This window comes from Salvia splendens, chromosome 17 (assembly GCF_004379255.2).
Source record: "Salvia splendens isolate huo1 chromosome 17, SspV2, whole genome shotgun sequence".
Classification (NCBI taxonomy): domain Eukaryota; kingdom Viridiplantae; phylum Streptophyta; class Magnoliopsida; order Lamiales; family Lamiaceae; genus Salvia; species Salvia splendens.
The window spans coordinates 18104066-18130920 of NC_056048.1; the positions used below are offsets into that span (position 1 = coordinate 18104066).

A 26855-nucleotide genomic window follows, 5' to 3' on the forward strand; every position below is an offset into this window, starting at 1 on the left:
CGAATTGTATATTTCTTAGGTATCTGGTTAAGTAATTCATATTTCTTTTTAAAATATTTCAAGCTAAGTGAGTTATTTCCTTTTAATTTCTTTCTCTTATTTTTTCCTTTCTACTTTTCATTCATTTTACTTTACTCTTACCACTTAACTAACAAATCTTATTTTCTTAAATCTCGTGCCGAAAAGAAATGACTCATTTAGTGAAGAACGGAGAGAGTACAATATTACAATGCTCCTATATTAAATAATAGCTATTTCACTAGTAAGTACATCCTCCGTCCGCCATTAGAAGTCTCATTCCTTGGCGGCACGGGTTTTAAGTAATGTTCGTCATTAGGAGTCTCATTCCTTGGCGGCGCGGGTTTTAAGTAATGTTAAGAAAAGTGGGTGGAAAAAATTAGTGGAATATGGATCTCACTTATATATATTAGTTTTAAATGAAATGAGAGTGGAATAAGTTAGTAGAATGTGAGACCCTATTACCATTTATGATAAAAGTGAATCGAGACTCCTATTTGCAGACAGACTAAAATAGAAAAACGGGATTCCTATTCACGGACGGAGGAAGTAGGAACTAATTTTAAGACAAAAAATTGAAGGACATATTTCACAATCACCATCATATGCATAACCGGGTATCATAATTTTTCATGGTCCAAGGTCTTTATCAAGAGTACAAAATTATCAAATAATGAATATATCAAATATGTACATACAATAATACAACCATATACTATTATTTTTATACGAGTTGAAGATAAATTTTTGACTCTAACCGAGGCACTGCACGAGCAATCAGTGGCTTAGCCAATGCCAAGCTATGTTCTGACTCAACCAAGTCAATATTATTGGTACTAAGTGGTTGCTTCCAACTAAAACCTTGAATAAGTCTAGCCAAAAGCATGGTGGTTGTGGTAGAACCAAGCTCAAGGGCGGGGCATCCTCGTTTTCCAGTACTAAAGGACAACATGCGCAAATCGTGATCCACAAGTAAGACATTTGAGACTTCATCAACAATGTGTCGTTCTGGCTTGAACCGGAGAGGCTCATCCCAAATCCTAGGGTTTCGCCCTAGGCCAGGGCGGCTAAGCGCCACATGACTCCCCTTTGGGATGAAATAACCACCCACGACTATGTTTTTGCTTGAAACGTGAGGTAAATTAAAAGGAGATACAGGGTGGAGTCTAAATGACTCTTTCAGACAAGCCTTCACGTAATTTAGTTCCGATAAATCTGATTCCTGAACCAGCCTGTTCTTACCTACAACTCGGTCCAACTCTTCACATGCTTTAGCAAGAATGTCCGGTTGATTGATCATCTCTGCCATAGTCCACTCAACTGCATTTGATGGATTGTCAATTATTGCCAACATCATTTCCTGTAAAATCAACATCATATTAATCCCATGATAGAGTCACAATAATATATTATGGGGTGTTTGTATTGTAACATTGTATCCCGGATTAAATATGTAGTGTGTTTGGTTCATGAGATAACTCAATCCCAGATGGATAATCATGGGATAATTAGTCATAGCTAACCCCCTATGACTAAAATAATCTCACAACGCAATCATAGATTATATCTTGGTACTATTTTATCTAGGAAACCGAACACCACCTATGGAATTTTAATCAACAACATTGGACAAGTAAATACTTACAAGGATGACTGCTTTGATCTCTCGAATTGACAAGAGGAGCTCATTTTGTAAGTTCTTGAGGTTGATCAAAATGCCAAGAATATCATTTTCGTCGCTCTTGTGCCCTAGCTTCCGCATCTCCATTCTCTTTTCAATTTCTTGATCTTGGTATTTCCTTACATTCTTAACAGCATTTGTGATCATCTTTTTATTCCCATCCAAATCAAAAACCTCCAACCATGGCACATAATCAGCAATTCCGAATCCATAGAGACATGAAAGAATGGTGAACAATCCATCTACATGTTCTCTCTCTTCAATTCCCGGGCCCCCGTCTTCCATTCCCGACCCAAAAAACCTCTGGCTAAACACCATCTTCCTTATCACATTGCCACAATAATGCCTAGTTGCATCTCTCACGTTCATAACTCCACTTTTGTGCGAATTCATGCATTGATTATACACATATCTCACGAGGTGATCGGCTTCATCACATCGTTTCGCATGGAGCCGTCTGAACACATCATTTGTGAGCACCTCCGACACCATCACCCTCCTCATTTTTTTCCACTGGTTGCCAGAGGGCGAGATAGCTGGTGAAAGGTATCCATCGCTGGCGAGGCGGGCCGAGGAGACGTCGGGCCGGGAGGCGAAGACGCTGTCATGCTTCTTCAAGAACTCGAGAGAAAGCTCCGGAGAAGTGACGGCGATGACATGGACGCGGCCTAGCTTGATGCATGCGATCTCCGTGTTGAGTTGTTTCATGACATTGTGTATCCACCGGAATGCGGGCTTCTTCCAAAGCATTTCCGGAAGGCTGCCGATGATTGGGTAGGCGGTGGGGCCCGGTGGAAGTGGCGGCACCGTCGACCTTTTGTTAATTAATTTGTGTACGTAAAAGAATATTAGTGAAACTAAACAAAATGCTAGCAACGATGGAAGTTCGTCGCTGAATGCTAGCAACGATGTAAGCATGTTTGAATCTTTGAGCTAATGTTTTTCTATGTTTTAGAGATTTTGTGGTGCGGCTTTATAGAGGGAAATGAGGAGGCAAACGCAAATAGACTTGAGAATAATTTATGGTATTTTTATTTTAGCATTATAATTATTGTTTCTACTATTTTGGTAAGTGTTTTGCGATATGGACAGGATATCGTTTTTAATACGGAGTACAACGTTTTTCGATAGAACAATTGTGTGTGGTTGCGGTTGCTCATCAATGAAAAAGAAAGTTACAGTTGCTTATCAATGAAAAAGACAGTCTTTTAAAGAAGTATTTTAACTCATCACGAGTTTTTGAAAAATTATTTGGTTTTGTAAAGAAAAGTTAATAGAGAAAGTAACTGTAATATGAGATCTATTTTTAGTATTCTCTATGTCCGCTAATAAACTTCAAATTTTGTTATTTTCGTCCATCCACCAATAAACTTCTCATTTACTTTTTATTACATTTGGTAATTAATCTCACATCCTACTAACTAAATCACTCACCTTTATTATAAAACCAGTAATATACAAAAGTAGGACCAACTTTTACTAACATTTTTAACCAACTTTCTACTATATTTCTTAAAATTCGTGCCAGGTAAAACTCCTTTATATTGGTGGACGGAAAGAGTATTAGTTTTTTATTAAATTATGCGTGTAAAAAGTTAATGGAATATGAAGTCCGCATACCAAAAGTGAAAAGAAATAAATTGCTCTTTAAATCGTGGACAATCCAAAATAACAAAATGACTTTTTAAATGGTGGTAGAGGAAGTATTAGTACTTTTTCCGTCCCACCATAGGTGAGACGTATTTCTTTTTGGGTTGTCTCATTATAAATGAGATATTTGCAAAAAGCAACACTCTATCTTTCTTACTTTATTATCTGTCTTATTTTTTTCTCTACTTTTTTCTCACGCCTACTTATTATTCATTTAACCACTAAACACCCTTAACTAAAACCATGTATCCAAAAAATATGTCACATATGGTGGGATAGAGCTAATATTAGATAAGAGCACGTTTTTATTTTAGAACAATTGTTTGTGGTCGTGATATGAATAGGATTACAAGTTCCCTGATTTATTTCTTTTATTAGAACAAGCACACATAAAGAGTGATGAAATTATTCTCTTCACTAGAAGTCTAGCCTATAATGTAGGTGGGGTTGCTATTTTTGCGCTAATTAGAGTTGCCTTTGCAAGAATGGATGATATTAATCATTCAACTATATTTTTTAAAAATATGTTAATACTATTTTAATAAATTACTTTTGGAAAACATACTAATAATAATAATAATAATAATAATAATAATAATATTTTTATTATTATAAATTATAATTTAAATCATTAGATTAAGATTTTTATAATAAGTTATTAGTTTATAACATCATCATAATAAATGATAAAATAATAAATATAATAATTGTTATTATTAAATGATTTCACAATTTAAATAATACCTAATGAATTATTGATTTATTACATAATAATAAATAAATATAATTAAGTATAAATCATAATTTTAAAATATATTTAAAATTTTCATTAATTATTAATTTATTATATTATATTATATTATATTAATACTAATAATATGTTTAATAAAAAATCAAAACAAACACAGAAATTTAAAAATTATGAAATTAGATTACTTTCTCATGCAACAATCTTGACAAAGAAACATGCCCCGAAAGTATTCCAAACTCGAAATCTATAATTAATTGGAACTTGGAAGTCTAACCTAAACTTGTGCTAAGTGAAAATGACAAAAAAAAGTCAAAATTTTTAGAAGGCTAAATTGAAATTCTACAATTGGATTAGTTTCTCTCATTTAATTTTTGCACACTCTTTGATTTGTTTTTCAATGTAGGGGTGGGAATATGAGTATGAACGGATATCCAACTAGAAAAAATTGGGTACTCAAACTCAAAAATCGTCTGAAATGTTTATCTGAAACTTGACTCGATATATTTGCGGATATTCCAATACCCACCCTGGGTATCCAAACCCGACGAATCGGGTACCCAAATACCCGACATATATTAGTAAATAAATATAAAAAAATTTAAATTAATGTTATATGTATATAAATATAGAGAATATTTAATAGACTAATATCTTTAATGTTGTATTTATTTTATTATACTATAAAAGTTTTAAAAATGGGTCACATTTATTTTGTAGTATAAAACTATCTTTATGGGAATTGATTATGTAATAATGGGAATTGATTATGTAATATGTAAAACAATTAAAGTTACTTCCACATCTAATTAAAATATAAAAACAATTAATAGTATATATTCAAAAGTTAAAATAATTATCTAAAATTCAAAAAAAGCTGATGAAGTTAGTTATGGAATATGTAAAATTCATTAGAGCATTCGCACCGATCGGACACGACGCCCGTCCGTCCGTGCCAGCGGCGCGGCAGAACGTTGCTCGCCGCTGTGCTCTTGCCGCTGGCGCGGCGCTGCTCTTAGCTAAGAGCACGTCCGTGCCAGCGAGCAGCTGACGTGGCATCTCCTGATTGGCGCGGCGCTGCAAATTCAAATTATTTTTAAAAAAAATCGGATTTTAATTAAAAAAACCGATTAAAAATAAGAAATATATATTTTTCCACTTCCCATAAAATTATATCCATTTTCTCCCCACTTTTAATTTATGTCCCCCAAAAATACACATTTTCATCTATAAATATCCCCACTTCCACACAAAAAATTTCACACCACACTATACAATTCTCATCTAAATTCTCTCATTTCCATTCTTACAATTCTCAATCTTTCTTTCACTCTTACAACAAAAAACTGTCCGGCTCCCACGGTTGGAACCCCGAATGGTTCGGTTCACAACCATTTCCTAGTCCGGAAACGGAATTTTCGGCCCCTGTTCAAACCCAAAGTTCGCAAGCTTCGGATGGCTACCAGCCTTACCCGGTCGACAACCAAGATGCCCCCGATGGGCAATACGGGTGGGCACCCGAACCACCCGTACCTAGAGCGGGAGGGAGCGGCGGCTCTCAAACTCCTCCTCTTCCTACTCGCGGTGTCCGCACCTCGTACATTCCGGGGGAGATGGAGCAATTATTCAAAGCGTTTTTGTCTATCTCCGAAGATCCGGTGATTGGCACGAACCAATCCGGGGACCATTTTTGATGGCGCATCTGTCGCCGGTACAATGAAAACCGACCGGCTGGAACAATCGAGTGCAACGAGAGTATGGTGCGCAATGTCATATACAAAGCCAACGAAGAAATCCAAAAGTTTCAGGGGTATTACCTCCAGAAAGAGCGGTCGGCGGGGAGCGGCAGAAGCGTGGCCGACATCATCAGTGCCGCGTTGGTGACCTACCAATCCCAACACTACAAACCGTTCAAGTACCTCAATGTTTGGCAGGAGGTGCGTGTGCATCCGAATAATAGGGGAGACGTATCATCCCCCTCTAGCTCCTCCGAAAAATGGTCGAGGTCGGTATCCCTATCCGACGCCGGCTCCGATGAGGTTTCCCCCAGCTCGCCGAAGCTAACTTGGGTAGCCCCGACGCCGGCCCAAGTAGTTCCCAACGCCGGCCGCAAGGAAGGAAGAAGCCGACGGCCAACCGCCGTCGCGCCACGACTCCATCCGCCCCCGATCCCGCTCCTGCTCCCTTTGTGCCACCTCAACCCCCCACCAACTCGTTGTGGGGGGTTTTGGCCCAACTCAATTTGGCCGATAGGTCAACTATGACCCCCGAGCAACTTCGATCACATGTGGCAATGATACGGGGTCTCCAAAGAATATTGGAGGTAGAGCCGGATAATAGTCTTCCACGATGGTATTTTTAGTCTTTAATCATGTAATTTTTAATTTTTAGGATTTTAATTATGTAATTTTTAATTTTTTTATAATTTATAATATTATTCCAAGTATTTTGCATTTTAATTTTGTGGAAATATTTTTATTTAAATTGAATAATAAAATAGTAGGACCCTTGAGCTTTTCCTTACGGAAGAACACGGATGTAGGTGTTGTGTTCTTGCCTAAGAGCAGGGAGTAAAAAAGTAATAAAAGTGGGTTCGGGCCCACATCCGTGCTCGTTGGCAAAGAGCACGGAGACGTTGGGGGAGGTGGCCTTGGTCCCCATCAATTTTTCTATTTCCTATATATTTTATATGTAAAAAAATAGATAGGAAAAAGCAATGGCGTAGTTGGTTGTGGACCACGTTAGCTGTCACATGTGTCCCGAGATGATTCCTGGCGACGTTTTTCCTGCCTGTTATGCACTTTTATTCATTCTTCTTTCCGTTCATAAGTATAATATGTATAATTTGTTTATGTTTGCTCCTACTACGTTTGCTCCTACTTTTTGGAACATATTTATGTTTGTTCTCTTTTACACCATTAATTATATTAATTTTAATTCTATATCACTTAATAATTATTTTCTTCCATCATTATAGGCATAGTAAAAAAAAATTAATAAATAATTATTCTATTCTATTTGTTGTAATTTGTATTTTTGTTGATTTTCTATAGTTACATTTAAACATTATAAAAAATTTATTTCCATTCAATAGACTTACATAAAATTTGAAACTAGGAGTATCAATTATTTTGAGATTCCGATATCACAAATATCGAAAAAATCCTATAACTATTAACAATGATATTTTTGAACAAAGCTAGTATTATTTTCAGGTATAATATTTTTTTCAATAATGTTTTCATTACGTAACTGACGCATCTCGATTAAGTAGTGCATATTTATTCAACAAATATTGTGCATCCACCGAGCATCAGCTTCCAAAGTATTTCCTGCAGGCTGCCGACGATTGGGTAGGTGGTGGGGCCCGATGGAAGCGGCGGCGTCGTAGATCTTTTTTTTTTTTGATAGATTTGAGTAGTAAACGAATATAGTTGAACTAAACAAAATGCTAGCAACGATGGAAGTTCATCGCTAAATCCGGTTTCTACTTTTATGATAGAGTTTACCATGTTTGAATGTTTGAGATAATGTCAAGAGGCATTTTTTAAAAATTTTTTTTAATTTTTTCCAACTAAAATGATACATTTTTTTTTAATTTTTCTCAAATAAAATGATATATTTATATTTTTGGTAACATTTTTTATCCAATTAATACTTTCTTTCAATTAAATATTCAACTCTCTTTCTCTCTTTATTTAATATTTACCCATATTCCTTCTCATTTCAATAAAACACATTAATCAACAACTCATAAAATCTGGCGCCGATTAACAAATGTGTCATCTTTGACGGGAAGAACGGAGTAATTAATTTAGGGTATTCTGATTTTAGAATTATAATTTTTGTTTCTATATTAAATTTTATTTTATTTGGTAAAATGTTTTGCGATATGGACATGATTTGGTTTTCATTAGAGCATCTCCAATAGCAATTGCTCAGCCATAGCCCAACCACAAACTCCTACTGCCACATCATCAGCACTAAAACTCCTCATGTCACATCATCAGGACAAGCAACTGGACAAGCAATAGTCCAGCCATAACTCAGCCACAATAAACAAAATTATAAAAATAACAATCACACAAAATACGGAATTCAACTTACGACACAGATACGAGAAAATGCAATAATTTCATTTAAATTAAAAAAATGTACATTAAAAAAATTACAAAATTACAAAATTACAAAAAAAAACTAACACTGTGCAGTCCTCTGCGCCCACAACTCTTCAATTAAATCATTTTGGAGTCGAATATGAGCTTCCACTTGGCGCATGTCGTCATGTGCTTGGAGGCGGCCGGCTTCATCGTGAGGTACCCCACTTGGTACGTTGGGAGTGGCCACGTCGTGGCTTGGACCGGCTTCATTATCGTCGTTGGCCCAACTAGTCAGTTGTACACCTTCATCTTCAACAATCATGTTGTGCATGATAATACATGCGTACATTATATCAGCAATGCAGTCGACATGCCACAGATCGCGTATATATAGTGTTTCGAAAATAAAATAAAATCCCGCTCGCCAATCGCTCGCCGATCTGGAGCTTGCAATGGCCGCCAGGAGATTGGCGAACGCATCGCCGAGCGCTCGGGAATCGACGTGCGCTCGCCGTTTTTCTCGCCGATTTGGAGCTCGCCGGTTGCAATGATTCGGCGAGCGGACCGGCGAGAGCCAAGAACCGGCTAGCAGGTGCGCTCGCCGCTATTAGAGATGCTCTTGGGAAAGGGAAAAAATATCAATTTGGTCGTTTCTGACAAAATTGTGTGGTTGCGGAACAGATAAGACAGTGCAACCAGTGTTCGCCATTCAATAGCATATTCATAGATAAGATCACGTTTTTATTTTAGAGCAATTATGTGTGGTAATGATATGAATAGGATAAAACGTTGTTTTCTTTATTAAAAATGAGCGCACACAAAAAATGGAGTATATAGCAGTACTATCAATTCTGTTATACTCACTCAATAAAATTTTTCCTTTTTTTGCCAAATCAAGATTACACGTTATTATAAAAAAACACTTTATCTCTACTCTATTTCATTTTTTTATTTTAATTTACTCATCTTTCCTGGGAAGGAGGGATTAGTTGTTTCAGTCTAAATTGAAATGTATAATTGATGTTATTGTTAACTTTTTTATTAAATATTAATCTCTACGTTCTAACTAAATTGAGTCAAAATTTTTGGCACATATATTAAGAAGTTGTGTTAAAAAGTATGAGTGGAAAATAAAGTAGGAAAGATAAAGAGAGAGTAAATTGTATGATGGAATACAATAAGAGTGGTTGGATTTTTTTTTTCAAAAAAGAAAATGACCTAACTTAGTTGGGACATCCTAAAAAGAAATACGACTCAACTTAGTTGGGATATAAGGAGTAGAGAATTTAAACGATTATATATATGAACTATAATTAAAAATATAGAATCTTATAATACACGATTATATTTTTATTTGTTAATAGTATGTTCATTCATATATATTATAATTATTTTTGAGAAAATTCAAATATAAGGACAAATTTTGAAACATACTCCTCCATCCGTCCTATTAAATATGAAACATTTGGTTTCCTGCACGGGATTTTATGTAATGTTGTTTTGTGAGTTATTGAAGAAAAAGTAAAGTAAGAGAGAGAAAAAATGAGATGATGTTATTTCCATTTAAGAAAATGTTTCATTTTTAATGAACAACTCAAAAATGAAATCGTTTCATTTTTAATGGGATAGAGGGAGTATACACTAATGCTCTCTCCGTCCCGTAAGTATTAGAGCAATTTAGATATGGAGATTATGAAATAAATATTTAATAAGTTAAATGGAGTGAGAATAAAGTTAGAAATAAAATAAAGTAGGAGAGTTGTGAGAGAATAAAATAAGTGATTTTAAAGTAGATGACATAATAAAGTAACATAGAAAATAAAGTAATAGAGATTAAGTGGGTTGTACTACGTCCATCCACTAAAAATAGACTTATATGTTGTAAATGACACAGATTTTAATGAATTATTGATAAAGTAAGAGAGAGAACGTGGATTATGGAGTTCACATTATTATTAATATTTATTTAATTTATACTTTCCATATTTAGAAAGTACTAGTTTTGGTGGACAACCCAAAATGATAACACTGCTCTATTTTTTGTGGTCGGTGGTAGTATTTTGTGAGAAAATGAAATGACTATAACTTTAATGGGACGACATAAAAAGGAATATGATCCAATACTAATGGGACGAAGGGAATATAAAATTTTAGGATAAAGATAACTTTATGCAATTCATGGTCTTTACCACCAATTTTGAATATAGTGAAAAAAATAATTGAACTTTTATCATGTAGGCTATTTTTCATAACATGAATTTCACCTACATAGAGAGAAAAAATTTAGTCGTCAAGGCATACTAAATGGCAGTCTGACGTGGTACGCCCACTAATAACTCTTTGATGTATAAATTTATAGAGGGTGCACTAAATACTCCCTCCGTCCCATAGAAGTAGACCATTTGGTATTTATACGAGTTTTAATGCATAATTGGTAAAGTAAGAGGGAAGGAGATAAAGTAGTTGAAATTGTGTAGTGGATAGTGGGACCCATAAAAAATAAAGTAAAATAGAAGGAGAAAAAAGTTGCCATAAATGGATATGCTCTATTTGTATGGGACAGACGAAAAGAAAATATGGTCTATTTCTATGGGACGAAGAGAGTATATTTATTTCTTTATAAAAATGTATATTATTATAAAATTTAGAAACTATCCAAAGACTTAAGAGTTGCTATATAACTTATACTTCTAATTTTGCACTATGAGTTACAAATTGTTTCGTCCATTTAGTTATATGAAATAAAATAAAATAAAATACATGAAATACTATATATTACTCGTATATTTTGTTTTTGGAATTTACTCCTTATATAGACAGACGAGGGAGGACTTAATATAAAAAAATAGTTTTCAGATCATTTACTTATTACCATCAGCTACCTTTATATTTAATATAGTTATTCATACATGTAAAATAGTAAATATGGAGTACTATAAGAATGAAATAATATAATCACTCATAATTTCGTAAATCATTGCTATTTGACAAGAAAGAAAAAGAAATAAGAAATTTAAGTTATCATTACAAACAAAACATATTAACCATAATTAAATCATAAACAAAATTCAGTAGCTTTACGTTAACTATGTGAAATTACGAATTATGATTATATAGTTTTATTCTTATAATTATTTTACCATTTCATAAATATGCGTAATTATACTATTAAATATAAACGTAGCTAATAATAGTAAGTGATGGGGTGCGTACTAAACAAGCCCAACAGCAATGACGGCCCATCAGCCCAAAGCCCAAGGAAGAGTATGAGTTCGGCATTACCAAAGAGTTCGGCCTCAGCCTACAGCTCGGTAAAAGCCAACCAATCAAGCTCTGCTCTCAGGTCGGCATCAAGCTCTACTCTCAGATCGGCAACCAAAGCAGTTCGGTCTCAGTATTCGACCGAACAAGGAGTTAGTGGACCCATACAGGATTTCCACAACTTCCAACACACCCACTACCACGTGGTGTCAACTCAGGCCACGATCGTAGGCCATGACCTACGCTACATCCACGATCTTAGGCCATGACCTACACGACATCCACGACTTAGGGTGGTGATGCAAGCCACGATCTTAGTTCAATATATAAATAGAACTTAGATCTGATAGACAGGGGAAGCTCTCTAGAGATAAAATATCATATAGCAAGTCTGTGTTGTAAGCTGTAATCCCAGATCAAGCAATACAATCTTGCCCTCCCTTCTTCCCGTGGACGTAGATTTACTTCAGTAAATCGAACCACGTAAATTCTCTGTGTCGTAGTCTTTATTCTCTACCAGCATTTACTAACATCAGAAATTCGCGGATTCATCACTGGCGCCGTCTGTGGGAAACAGAGAACAAAATTTGTGATAAAGCGAATTTTTGACCCTTTTCCACCCCAAAAATGCGTACCAGATCACGTAACACCCGTAACACCGTTCGCGATAACCAGGAGGAAGCTAGTCCAGCCCGCAGCTCTGGGAAACAGCCTCGGGAGACTACCTCCTGTTCTCACGGTGAAGGAACTAGCCGCTCCAAAAGCCGTCACACCGAGTCTTCCCAGCAGCCCGATTTGAACGAGGCTGTCAAGCTGTTTTTGGCTGAAAAGCAGGAGGAATTCTTAACCTTCCTGCAAAAAAGCCAAAAGCAGCCGGAGACGAAAACGGCGGATTCTCCCTCTCCCTCCATACGAGACAGTCACTACCGCAGTAGTGTCAGGTCTTCCAGGAGAAAGAATCCTCGGTACCGGAATCACAGGAGAACTCCATCTCCTCCATACCGAAGAAATGTCGGGTTCGCCATGTACGGAGCATTGAGGACTCCGTTCTCGGACGATATTACCCGAACTCCCCTACCACAGAACTACCGAACTCCGTCGATAACCTATGACGGACTCGTGGATCCTCATGATTTCTTGGGACGCTATCAATATAACATGGCGAACCAGGGTCTCAACGAGGTCCACATGTGCAAGCTGTTTCCCGAGCTGCTCATCGGGAACGCAAGAAGGTGGTTCGATAGCCTCCCCCAAGGCAGCATTAGATCTTACCGAGATCTAATGGATGCATTCCATAGGAGGTTCTTTCAGAAAGCGGAAGTCCGAATCACTTCGGCTCAGCTGCTTTCCATTCGTCAAGGTCGCGATGAAAAAATCAGCGACTTTATGACAAGATTCCACAAGGAATGCCTGCAAGTAGACGATCTCAACGATCTGCTTGTCATCTCGGCATTCCAAAATGGAATCCTGCCCGGAGCTCTCTACAGGAAGCTCGTTGAGTGCGGTCCGCAGACAGCTCAGGAAATGTGGGACATTGCGGACCAGTACTCCCGGGCCGATGAGGCAGACCGTCGCAAACGGTCGTTAGACAGCTCATCGTCCCGAGGAGACAGAAGGAAGCCCGATCATAGCGATCAGGGGCATCCTCGCCGGACTCCATTTGAAAGAATTCAAAGGGCTCCGGTGCAAGACAGATTGGGACCCCCGTCTCAATCCCGAGAAGCCGCCCGCTCAGTTCGTACCGCTGAACAAGCCGAGAGCGGAAATTTTCGAACTGCACTCTGACCTGTTCGAAAAGCCAAAGCGGATGACGAAATCAGCCGCGCGCCGACCCCAGGATAACTACTGCTCCTACCATCAAGACCACGGTCACGATACCGAGGAGTGCAGAAACTTGGCTGCAGGTATCGATGTTCTTGTGAAGGCAGGGACATTGAAAAAATACCAAAGCAAGCAGTCAAAGAAGAATAAGAAGCAGAGAGGTGCGAACTGCGCTCCTCAGGATCCGAAAAGGCAGCCGGATCCCGAAGACGATGACGAGCCGCAATATGATGGAGTAATCCAGACTATTGACGCTCTCCCTGCCGGGAAGACCAAGTCGTCCCTGAAGTCAGAGCGCAGAGGCTCCAATCGAGAGGAGCCAACGCATAAAAGGCTGAAGCAGGACGAAGTGATTACGTTCTCGGATGCTGATCCCGTCCCGGCCATCTCTCCTCACCAAGACGCCATTGTCATCCAAGCCGGAGTGGCAAACAAACTGATCCACAGGGTGTTTGTGGATACAGGAGCGTCAGTCAGCATTCTTTTTAAAGAGTGCTTCGACAAACTAGAAGTGGACCCAGCTCGGCTCAGTCCGGCTCCGCTTCCCCTGAAGAGCTTCGCCCAGGAGGACACCCGCCCTGAAGGTATTATCAGCCTTCCGATCACGGTGGGGAAAGCGCCTACTAGCTCCAGTACGATGATTGAGTTTTTCGTGGTGAAAGCTCGATCCCCGTACAACGTCATCCTGGGAAGAGACTGGCTCAACACAGTTCGGGCCATTTGCTCCACTTATCACCTCACCATCAAGATCCCTACTAAAGGAGGGATAGCGGTCATCCGAGGTGACCAAAAGAGAGCAAAGGAATGTCTGCAAATTGCGCTTAGAAGTGCCGAGCAGTCAGATCGGCACCACCAAGCATAGCAATCACAGCAGCCGGAGTCAGAGGCAATGACCGAAGTCATACCGGAGCCGAATTCGATGACAGTTCAGCTGTACGAAGACGATCCATCCAGAACGGTTAAGATCGGCTTCGCGGGAACGCCTCTACTTCGGGAAAAAACCATCCAGCTCCTCAAGGAGTATAAAGACGTCTTTGCATGGTCTCCGTTGGACATGACCGGAGTGCCCCCCGAGGTAATCACTCATCGGTTAAATATTGATCCTTCGGTCCGGCCGATAAAACAGAAGCAAAGACTCTTTGCGGCAGAACGAAGTCAAGTCATCCATGACGAAGTCCGTCAATTATTGAAGGCGGATGTGTTATTCGAAGTGAAGTATCCTTCGTGGGTGGCCAATCCTGTCATGATCAAGAAAAAGGAAGGAGGATGGCGGATGTGCATAGATTTCACCGATCTAAATAAGCACTGTCCCAAAGATTGCTATCCCCTTCCGAACATAGATAAAAAAGTAGAAGCTTTGATAGGCTTTGAAATTTTTTGTTTTCTTGATCTGTACAAAGGATACCATCAAGTTTTAATGGATGAGATTGACGCTTCAAAAACGGCCTTCATTACTGATTTCGGCATTTTCGCTTATAAAAAGATGCCATTCGGTTTAAAGAATGCCGGAGCCACTTATCAAAGGATGGTAGACAAGCTTTTTCGGCACCTGATTGGAAAGGAGGTCGAAGTGTATGTTGACGATATAGTCGTCAAAAGCAAAAGCACTTCGGAGTACGAGCACAACCTCAAGTCCACTCTCAACGTGCTCAAGAAAGCCAACCTCAAACTTAATCCCCAAAAGTGTACCTTTTTGGTAGATTCGGGAAAGTTTCTGGGTTGTTGGGTTTCAAAGGACGGACTCAAGGCAAACCCCTCAAAAGTTCAAGTCGTTCAGAACATGGCAATGCCGAAGTCCATACATGACGTGCAAAGGCTAACCGGATGTCTAGCCGCACTGAATCGATTCCTTTCCCAAGCAGCCGAAAAGCAACTGCCGTTCTTCAAGGTGTTGAAAAAGGCACCAAAGTTCGAGTGGGGAGCCGAGCAGAAAAAGGCCTTTGACGAGCTCAAAAGTTATCTAGCCGAGCTTCCTATTCTCTCTGCTCCAACCGAAGCCGAAGTAATATTCTTATACTTAGCGGCATCGGATCAAACCATCAGCGCGGTGCTTGTACGAGAAGAAGGCCTAAAGCAGCTTCCCATCTATTTTACAAGCCGAGCATTAAGAGGTCCAGAAACCAGGTATCAACCTCTGGAAAAGATTGCTCTGGCATTAGTAAATGCAGCAAGGAGACTGCGGCCATACTTCTATGCTCACAAGGTATGCGTCTTAACTGATCTGCCACTTCGGCAAGTGTTGACCAAACCAGAAGCATCAGGCAGAATCGCCAAGTGGGCTATAGAGTTGGGAGAGCACACAATTGAATATCTACCTCGGAAAGCCATCAAGGGACAAGCCTTGGCAGATTTTCTTGCAGAAGCAAAGTTCGATCAAGCAATTCCTGTTATTGCCGAACAGAAGAATTCTGCCAATGCCGAACTAGCACAGCCCTTGGAATCCGAAGTAGAGCCGCCGGACTGCTGGAGCGGATTCGTAGATGGAGCTTCAAACAAGATGGGAAGTGGAGCTGGTATTTTACTTGTCGCTCCCGACGGACACGAGGTAACCTACTCACTTCGGTTCCTATTCCCCACTACTAATAATGAAGCCGAGTACGAAGCCCTCCTGGCCGGACTCCAGTTAGCGCAAAGTCTGCTCGTCAAATCTCTCAAAGTCCATTGTGATTCACAAGTCATAGTAAATCACATGTTGGGTACAAGTGAAGCTCGTGACGAGAGAATGAAGAAGTATTTGGACAAAGCGCAAAGCATCAGCCGAAGTTTCTCCTATTTTCGGATAATCCGCATTCCCAGAGCGGAAAATAGCCGAGCAGATACCTTAAGTAAGTTGGCCTCAGATCCGAGCTCAAAGGCGGAAGAATTAATGCATCGAAGCATTGATGAAGCCGAGGTACATTCAGTATCCAGCTCGCCGAACTGGATGACGCCGATCTTGCAGTATCTGGATCAAGGACAATTGCCCGAGGATAAGAGAGAAGCTCGGAAGATCACGTGCCGAGCACTTCGGTACGAACTTCATGAAGGAGTCCTCTTTAGAAAGTCTTACCTCCAGCCGTTATTGCGGTGCGTAGGACCAGAAGAGACGGACTACATCCTCAGAGAAGGTCATGAAGGATCGTGCGGTAGCCACATCGGAGCCAGAGCTTTAGCTAAAAAAGTTCTGAGATGGGGATATTATTGGCCAACCATGGTACAAGAGGCAGTGCAGCTCGTCAAGAAGTGTACGAAGTGCCAAATTCATGCAAATGTCCCAAGGATGCCGCAGACCGATCTATACACTATGCAAAGCCCTTGGCCTTTCATGCAATGGGGCATAGACATAGTGGGACCACTTCCTCAAGCTCCTCGGCAAATGAAATTCCTTATCGTTGCCGTGGACTACTTCACGAAGTGGGTGGAGGCTGAACCATTAGCTACGATAACGAGCTCAAAGGCATTGGACTTCGTCTGGAAGAACATAGTGTGCCGATTTGGCATACCCCACATCCTCATCTCGGATAATGGGACTCAGTTCACCGACAAGACGTTCAAGAATTGGTGCCAAGAGCTGAACATTCAACAGCGGTTCACTTCGGTCTCCCATCCCCAAGCAAACGGACAAACGGAAGTAACGAACCGGATTCTGGTGAAAGGGTTAAAAGCTCGGTTAGAACAAGCCAAAGGACAATGGGTAGAAAATCTCCCTCAAGTCCTATGGTCCTACCGAACTACACCCAAAACCTCCAACGGTGAAACTCCGTATAGTCTGGTGTACGGCACTGAAGCCGTAATTCCGGTGGAGATCGGCGTACCCAGTCCCCGAACTCTAAATTTCTCCTCAGAAATGAATGACGACGGACTGAGAGCAGAACTAGATCTCGCCGAAGAAAGAAGAGAATTGGCGTGCATAAAAGCAGCCAAGTATAAGGAGCAAGTAGCCCGGTATTATAACCAAAGGGTGAAAAAGCTTCAATTTCAAGTGGGAGATCTCGTCTTGAGAAACAACGAAGTAAGCCGAGCAGAAAAGCTGGGCAAACTCGAACCCACATGGGAGGGTCCATATCGGGTGTCAGAAGTCCTCGGCAAAGGGTCTTATAAATTGACTCACATGTCAGGAGAACAAGTACCCCGAACATGGCACGTCTCCAACCTCAAGAAGTTCCACTTGTAAGAGACAAAAGTCCGGTCAGTCCGTCTCGTGTCTAGTTCGGTCATAGGGGTATATGTTTTTATTTGTTTGTTTCTTACTTGTACCTTTTACTTGTCGTTTTTTAAAAAAAAGTTTAAAGTTTTTTTTCTTTCATCTTTTTCATTTTTTCTCTATGTGTTTTGTCTCTATGTGCTTGTCGTCTCTTACAAATGGTACCAAGGTATATCGTTCTTTAAAGACTGATCCCCTTTTTAGATCGATTATTAAAGACTATTGTGAGTCCAAGCTTCTAAGGAGGATACAAGACCACAATTCAGCTTAACAAGCAGTCCGTCTGAAACGAACTGCAACAAGCCAACGACTGTGAGTCCAAGCTTCCAAGGAGGATACAAGACCACAATTCAGCTTAACAAGCACTTCGTCTGAAACGAACTGCAATAAGCCAACGATTGTGAGTCCAAGCTTCTCAGGAAGATACAAGACCACAATTCGGCTTAAGAAATAAGCACTTCGTCTGAAACGAACTGCAATAAGGGAAAGTCCGATCCACGCGATAAACCTCGCCGAATTAGGACGACCAAGTTCGGTCAAAGAAGTTTACCTCATAAGACCGAGGACGACCATGTCTAGTCAAAGAGGTTTACTGCATAAGACCACTTCGGTTAACTGGGAAAGTCCGATCCACGCGATAAAACTCGCCGAATTAGGACAAGGGAAAGTTCGATCCCGGCGACAAAAATCGCCAAATTAGAACACAAACCAAGTCCGGTCAAAGAAGTTTCCTTCATAAGATCAAAGACGAGTCCGGTCAAAGAAGCTTACTTCAAAGTCCAAATACGAGTCCGATCAAAGAAGCTCACTTCATAAGACCGATGACGAGCACGATGAAATTGTTTCGCAGAACTGTAAGTAAGCAGTGATAAAAGCGAAAGGAAAAAATTTCATTTATTAAATCTCGTTCGGCAGACAATTCAGCTCCCCTACGAGAAGGCATTACGCCATTACAAAGGACTATTCTACTGTCCTCGGTTGCTAAAGTTAAGCCACCTATCTGCAAAATCCTCTGGAAGCCGAGTTCGGTTGTTCCGAGCAGATGAAGAATAAGCAGGTCGACGAGATGCTATCCTCGACCCAACACCTCTTCCGCGAGCCCCAGAAGCTCTAACCCCTCGGCGATGAAGAGTCTCTGCAATAAGCATCTGCTGATCTTGCTCGCTCATAGTCACAACTCCTCGGCGAATTTCAGTCCGTCCCTGTCTTGACGATTCCGGTTGCTCCTGAGCCCGTTCTCGTCTTGACGTTTCCGGCTGTTCCGGAGTTCGTTGTTGACTTGGAGTAGGATTTTGAACAAGGGAACCAGAGGCTTGATCTGGAGTGCGAGCATCTGTTGGCGGGAAATGCCTAAGGAATCTCTCGATTGAGGGACGCCGGGAAAGAATGATGTCGTACCGAGAAGCCCAGCGCCGTAATGATTTCACAACTTGTTGGCAAGCCGAGCCCTCCAGCGCATTGTTCCTCCGGAGTACATGATATTCCTCCCACAGTTCGTCAACTCGACTCTGAACATCTGATATGGTCACTCCCCCGCGCACACGGATGTAATCCTCGTACGCAGTCCTCTCAGCAATGGTCGTATTAAGCTCGGCCTCCAGATCCTTCTTATCGGACTCTAAGTCCTTATTATCGGCCTCCAGCTTCACTAAACGAGCCAGAAGCTCGTCATTCTTCGTCTGATCGGCTATAGCTCTTTTCTCAGCTTCGTCTAAAGCCGAAGAGTACAGCCGTTTCCAGTGAAGTATCTCCATCTCCTTGAGTACAAAGCAGCTATATTAGTTCGGCAGCTGTACCGAGCAGATAGTAAAATACAACAGGAATAAAGGCGAGTACGAAAAGCTATACGAAGACAAGTGTAGAGAATTTTTCATTCACAAGAAAAATTTTTTACACTAGGAGGGCTTCAAGGCCATTTTACAAGGAAGAAACTAGACTAAGAGAAGGGAGACGAAATCATACTCCGCCAGCTTCGTCTCCGGCTCCTCGGTCTGGTTCAGCTTCTTTCTCCTGAGCTACCTCAGCCTCGGCCTCGCATCCTGCCGGCCTCGCCTCCGCCTCCTGATCGGCTTCCTTCTCCGGATGCCCGGCCCGCTCGACTTCGGCCTCCTGCTCCAGCGGCTCGGCCTCACCCTCTCCGTTGTAAGTCGAAGCGGGTGAAACGGGTCCCACGGAGGCAAAGATAGCCTCCAGGTTCTCGTCCCGATCAGCTCGACAACTCCGGACTCGGTCTGCAGAAAGCAGGACCGAGGATGAAGCGAGCTCCTCAAGGAGCGGCAGATTCTGAAGCCGAGCTGCTATCTCTCGGCTGTACAGAGGCAGCACGACGTCGGCCCCCTGCTCGCCCTTATCGGTAATTAGCCTTACCAGACTACCGACAAAGGCCGAGAACTGGCCGCTCAAAAAGAGTTTCTCCGTGTAAACACGGAGAGCCTCCCCCTGGGCAGCCACGGCGGCAGCCTCCTTCTGAGCCTCCCGGTGCTTCGTCTGCTCTTGCAGGATGATGAGCTGGTTTTTGGCTGACCGGGCTTCATCCTGAGCCGAGATCCTAGCAGCTCGGGCCCTCTCAAATTTGGCCTCAGCCTGTTCGGCCAGACTACGAGCAAGATGCAACTTCTTCTGCATCTCCTCGTAGTCGTGGGATGCTTTGGAGAGCTCCACGGAGACGAGCTTGGCTCTCTGAAGATGAACAAGGAAAAAACTCAACAGAATGGCCATCAAAAAAATGTGGAAAAGAAGCCAAGTCAGAAAGCTTACCTCCACAAAATTCGTCGGCCATTGAAAAGGCTCAGGGACGTGTTCCGGGATGTCTGCAACCACCTCGGAGATGACCAGGTCTTTCCCCGGCACTCTTGGGGACTCATGAAATTTCCCCTTCCCTTTAGCCGAACACGGCTCCGGCTCTTTCGGATCCGAAGAAGAGGTTTTTTGCCTCTTCGGATTCTTCTCGGCTTCAGACGCCGAGCGAGGGGCTCTCTGCCTCTCCGGCTCCACAAGCTCGGAGGACTTTCGGATAGCCTTATTCAGCAAGTTCACTGTCAAAAAAAAAAAAAAAAAAAAAAAAAACAACAAAGTCAGATTTTCTTCGTTAAAGCAGTAGAGCATAAAGATAAAGAGAAATCCTCACCCTCGGCCTCTTCGTCCGAAGACGAGATGTCGAACACGACGTCGCCCTTGACGAGCTCAGACTCCGTGTATTGTTTCCTAACTATGGGAATCTTGTTGAGCTCGCCATCGAGCTCGTCCAACGGTTCAGGCCGAGGATGACGGATAACGGACTTCGGCCCTCTCCAGGGAAAACTAGGAGCCGAGGTCCTATCATAGTAGAAGAAGCGGTTTTGCCACTTCGGCCACTTCGTTTTACAAAAGGCCCTAAAGGGCTGTACAGGGATCAAGTAAAACCAAGACCCCTTCCTCTTAAATTGAAAGAATTTAAGGATCGCCTTCAAAGACAAATCCCTTCCTAACTTACGGAGTTCGGCAGCAAAGGCCGACAAGTGCCTCCAAGAGTTCGGAGTCACCTGGCCTAAAGGAAGCTGAAAAAAATCTAGTAAATCTATAAAGGCAGAAGGGAGGGGGAAACGAAGCCCGCATTCTAAGCAGGCCTCGTACACGGTGGCGTAACCCTCCGGCGGGGAGTCAGCCCTATGATCACCGTCAGGTACCACCGCCTTCCCCCCAGGAAAAAAGTATTTTTCGGGTAGGGATATCACAGTATCCTTACTCAAAATACTATGGAAATACTCTACGGTCTTCTCCCCGGACTCTTTCCGGCCAGAAGACCCCTTACCGCCTCTCCTACCGCTACCCGACTCCGAAGAAGAAGAAGAAGACATTTTTCTTACTTTTTGAAGGTGAAGAAAGTCTAAAGAAATTCTTGAAAGCGGAGAGAGAATTTTCGCAAAAAAGAGAGAGTGCAGAAGAAGCAGTCGCAAAAGTGCTTCAATGATGAAGAAAGGAGGTATTTATCAGATTCGGCGAAGATTTCAAAATCGTCGCACCGTTTCGAATCCCACCTTTTCAGGATTCAACGGCCGGATTTTACTGTCGCATTTAATGCAGTCACGTGCAAGGCACGTCCCCTGACATCAGCCTCCCCCTTGCCTTTATCCAGAATGCCGAAGTGACTCACTTCGCCCTTCGGGGGGGGTAGTGATGGGGTGCGTACTAAACAAGCCCAACAGCAATGACGGCCCATCAGCCCAAAGCCCAAGGAAGAGTATGAGTTCGGCATTACCAAAGAGTTCGGCCTCAGCCTACAGCTCGGTAAAAGCCAACCAATCAAGCTCTGCTCTCAGGTCGGCATCAAGCTCTACTCTCAGATCGGCAACCAAAGCAGTTCGGTCTCAGTATTCGACCGAACAAGGAGTTAGTGGACCCATACAGGATTTCCACAACTTCCAACACACCCACTACCACGTGGTGTCAACTCAGGCCACGATCGTAGGCCATGACCTACGCTACATCCACGATCTTAGGCCATGACCTACACGACATCCACGACTTAGGGTGGTGATGCAAGCCACGATCTTAGTTCAATATATAAATAGAACTTAGATCTGATAGACAGGGGAAGCTCTCTAGAGATAAAATATCATATAGCAAGTCTGTGTTGTAAGCTGTAATCCCAGATCAAGCAATACAATCTTGCCCTCCCTTCTTCCCGTGGACGTAGATTTACTTCAGTAAATCGAACCACGTAAATTCTCTGTGTCGTAGTCTTTATTCTCTACCAGCATTTACTAACATCAGAAATTCGCGGATTCATCAGTAAGTAAATAACATGAAAATTAATCATGTTATATTAAATCCTCGCCTGTCTAAAACCAAAATGTAATATATAATATTTCATATATTTTATTTTGTTAAATTCATGTTCCTATTGATAACTAATAGGATTAAACAGTTTATAACTCATAGTGCAAGAAATTTAGTAAAAAAAAATAAGTATATTAATTTATAGTAGTAGTATTAGTTTCCAAATTTCATAATAATATCTATTTTATTAAAGAAATTATGTATTATTGGGGTCTCTATAAATCCATATGTCAAAAAAGTTATTAGTGGGCCATACCACGTCACATTGTCATTTGGTATGCCTTGACCATTAAATTTTTTCTCATAAATTGAATCCAAGATTATACCTGGAAAGTCCAAACAATGTGGTCTTGATCTGAGGTGGCATGTCAGAATAACTAATTGGACTAAAATGAGGTTGTTCTGTTAAAAAAATTCCTAAAATATTAAAAGTACATAACCTAATTAGTATTCCATTCATATAATAGATGTAACCCTTGGGCAATGATAGGAGATTTTAGCAGATATTGTTTTGTGTGTAAGGTGAGGAGAGAAAATATATTTTATATATTGATGTGAGAGATAAATTTTTTCTAAGAAGGAAATGTGACAACTTTTATGGAGAAAACTATAAAGGAAAGTCTTATATCAATTTTGGGATAGAGAGAGTGTTAAAACAATATGTTTTATGTGTTGACTTGCCGATTGCGAATTAACACTTATATTTTTTTGTATTGCTTGACCTATAGTTGTGTATTTTCGAGCTATTAACCTTAAGAATTATGTTAAGATTAGAGAAAATATAATACTCCATTTTATAGGATTTTTAGTTTGGGCCTTATCTGGGCATGGACCGGTCTGATCATGGGCATAGACTTGGTTGTGCATGGTCTTGGGTTGGGTTTTTTTTATGTTCCTAGGCCCGGGCTGGGACTAGGTTTGAAAAACAACCTAATTGGAGCCCACTTCAACCAATAAGCCTAACCTAGGCCCGCTTCATTTCATTACTGGGCAGAATATGTGCCGACTGGAAAGTATATAACCAACTAATTTATTATGTTCCAATTACATGATTTTTGAAAGATTTCTTGAATGTGTAAAGAGAGTTCAAGCATCTAAGGAGATGCTTCATCATCAACGTGTTGTTCGGCTTGAACTAGAGAGACTCATCTTAAACCCTAGGGTTCGCCCTAGTATATCACTAAAACTAAATGCAAATATACAATGTTACAATAGTAGAACTAAAGGTGAGTACCGAGTTATCCAGCACGGGGATAGTGGTGGAGGCAGGAATTTGATAGTAGGGGGTCCAAATTATATTTAACCGTTGTTGAATATTTTTAATCTCATCGACGCCATAAAAAATCTCTGACATGATGAATATGACAGACAATATTGGTGTAAAAAATAATTAAAAATTTTTTTTTTAAATAAACAACATACCTTAATAATTAAATTTACCAATATTATATGATAATTTCCACATTTATGAGGTTAAATAAATTTTTATTTTTAAGCTATAAACAATATTATTTTATAATCTTAAATTAACAATATTTATGTAAATTATTAACTATGAAAAAATAAATGAAATACATGGTGTGTACAAAGTCTAATACTCCCTCCGTCCGACGTTACTTGAGGCGTTTCTTTTCGGCACGGGATTTAAGAAAGTTGTGTTTATTGAGTTAAATAAAGTAGATAGGAGAATAAAGTAAGAGAAAGAAGAGAGAGTAAAGTAAGAGCATCCACAACGGTGGTGGCCCAACCCTCGTCCGTCCGCGCCGTGCCAGCGAGCAGGACACGTGGCGCGCGGCGATTGGGCAACGACATAGCCGTTGCGTTTGAATTTTTTTAATTAAAAATCGGTTTTGAATTAAAAAAATCGGTTAAAAAAAATTCACTTCCCAAAAAAAATATATCCGTTTATTACCGTTTTTTACCACTTTTTATTTTTTATTTTATTTTTTCCCCCAAAAATATACACTTTCATCAATAAATACTCCCACTTTACACCCAAAAATTCACATCAAACTACACAATTCTCATCTTCATTCTCCCATATCCATTCTCATCTTCATTCTCCCATATCCATTCTCATCTTCATTCTCCCATATCCATTTTCATCTTCATTCTTTCATACCCTACAACATAACAATGTCCGGCCAAGGCGATGACCACCCGCCCTCTCACGGTTGGAACCTCGAATGGTTTGGTTCACAACCGTTTCCTAGTCCGGAAATGGAATATTCAGCCCCTCCTCAAACCCAAGATTCGGGCGTTCCGGGTGGCTACCGGCCATACCCAATCGACGACCAAGGTGCCTCCGAAGGGCGATACGGGTGGACACCGGAGCCTAGGCCGACCGCCTCCTCCTACTCACGGTGTCCGCACACCGTACACTCCGGCGGAGATGGATAAATTGTTCAAGGCGTACTTGGAAATCTCCGAAGATGCGGTGGTTGGCACGAACCAATCCGTCGATCACTTTTGGTGGCGCGTCTCTCGTCGGTACAATGAAAACCGGCCGCCGGGAACGATCGAGCGCAACGAGAGTATGGTGCGCAACTCCATCGGCCGTGCCAACGAAGAAATTGGCAAGTTCAATGGCTATTTCCTCCAGGAGACGAGGAATGCCGGGAGCGGCCGGAGCGAGGTCGACATCATCACTGCCGCGCTGAGCACCTACCAATCCATGAACGACAAGTCGTTCAAGTACCTCAACATTTGGCAGGACACGCGGACGCACCCGAAGTATATGGGAGACGTAACATTCTCCTCTAGCGGCTCCTCCAAAAGGTCAAGGTCGGTATCCCTATCCGACGTCGGCTCTGAAGAAGTGGCTAGCCAACTCGCCGGAGCTAACTTGGGTAGCCCTGACGCCGGACCAAGTGGTTCCCGACGCCGACCGTAAGGAAGGAAGAAGGCGGCGGCCGACCGCCGTCGCGCCGCGACTCCATCTGCCCCCGCTCCCGAATCCGCTCCCTATGCGCCACCTCCACCCCCGAACAACTCGCTGTGGATGCTCTTAGTCCAACTCAATATGGCCGATAGGTCAACTATGACCCCCACACAACTTCAAACGCACGAGACCATGATATTGGGTCTCCAAAAACAATTGGGGTTAGTGCCGCCGGATGAGTAGTCTTCCTCGGGTAATATTAGCCAATAATTATGTAATTTTTAATTTTTAGGAGTTTAATTATGTAATTTTTAATTTTTAGTATTTTAATTATGTAATTTTTAATTTTTAGGATTTTAATTATGTCTTTTTTATTTTATTTGTAATTTGTAATATTTATTGTGGTTTTTTAATGAATTTTAATATTATGGAAATGTTTTTGTTTAATTGAATTTTAAATTGAATTGTGCTCGTCCTTGCGGAAGAGCACAGTTGTGGGTGTTGTGCTCTTGCCAGAGAGCAGACATGAATAGTGGCGCCGGGCCCACAACCGTGCTCGCTGGCAAGAGCACGGTTGTGGATGCTCTAAAAGAAAGAAATAAGTAGGTAAAATTAGATGTTTTGTTCTTAGCAAATAAGAGAAATGACTCAAGTAACTTGGGACAACCCAAAATGGAATACGACTCAAGTAACTTGGGACGGAGGGAGTAAAAAATACAAATAAATTAATAATTTTTTCCTTAACAAAATCTGAAAATAATCTGAGTAAAATACAAATAACTTTGAAGCTAGGAATAAAATTCATCAATTGAAAGGAAACATTGGTGAAAGGGTTCAAACACATGAGTACTTGATTGTTAGGCAAATTTCAACACTAATTGCACTAGTAGACTCATTATTAGAATTGGATGCATATATAATACATAGTTAATATTGAAATGGTTGAGGGGCCCAAGGGACCCCCTAGCCCCACCGTGGCTCCGCCACTGCACAGGGAATATGATTGCAACCTGCTTTATTGAACTAGACATAAATAATTAAATAAGAAAATAAAACAAAAGTAAATAATACAAATAGTGTTACTAGGGTGAGTCATGCATATATTATCCTACGAGTTCCCATGGACGATGAATGAATGTAGAAGTGAATTAAAAAGTAAATTAGAAACTCTTAAATCTATAAAGAAAGCATATTACTTAGCTTAAGGTGTGTATCAAAAGCGTGTAACTCCAAATAGTTCCTAAAACCCTTAAAAAACCATCACTCTTAGGTTTACCCTTTTGAGGATATTAATTATAGTGTTATCAATTCCAATCTAATATGTGGATTCTCGCTCGATTCCCCTCATACAATTAAATCGTACTCCCTCTGTCTCAGCTAAAATGATAGACTTTCCTTTTTCGTTTGTCTCAAATAAGATGTATTGGATGACACATTTCTATTTTTGAAAACATAAATCAACTTTCTCTTTCTCTAGTTAATACACTCAACCACTTTTTCTCTTTCTAATTAAACATATTAACTAACAACTCCTAAGATCTCAGACCGACTAAGAAATGTGTCATCTTAGTCTAGACGAAGGGACCACATATCTAACAATTCCGATATGCTTTGTAAACCCTCGTTGAATAACTGAAACCCGTTTACTTAGACGCCGGTTTTAAAACTTATTACATACTACACCCTAGCCTCCG

At 40.9% G+C, this 26855-nt stretch overlaps 1 protein-coding gene across 1 annotated transcript; it reads right to left on the bottom strand.

The window, feature by feature from the left end:
* Positions 1-709: 709 nt before the first annotated feature.
* LOC121774027 (phenylalanine N-monooxygenase CYP79D16-like) lies at positions 710-2622 on the bottom strand. The gene is made up of 2 exons (XM_042170943.1): positions 1664-2622; positions 710-1378 (listed from the first exon to the last, which is right to left on the bottom strand). The coding sequence occupies exons 1-2, from the start codon at positions 2615-2617 to the stop codon at positions 743-745; spliced, it is 1590 nt and encodes a 529-aa protein (XP_042026877.1). The 5' UTR covers positions 2618-2622; the 3' UTR covers positions 710-742.
* Between the last annotated feature and the right edge of the window lie 24233 nt (positions 2623-26855).

Excerpts from the sequence above, each read along its gene's own strand:
- LOC121774027 (XM_042170943.1), bottom strand. The coding sequence starts at position 2,617 with ATGCTTACATCGTTGCTAGCATTCAGCGACGAACTTCCATCGTTGCTA. Across the intron at positions 1,379-1,663 it reads AGATCAAAGCAGTCATCCTT|GAAATGATGTTGGCAATAAT; the intron begins GTAAGTATTTAC and ends TTGATTTTACAG.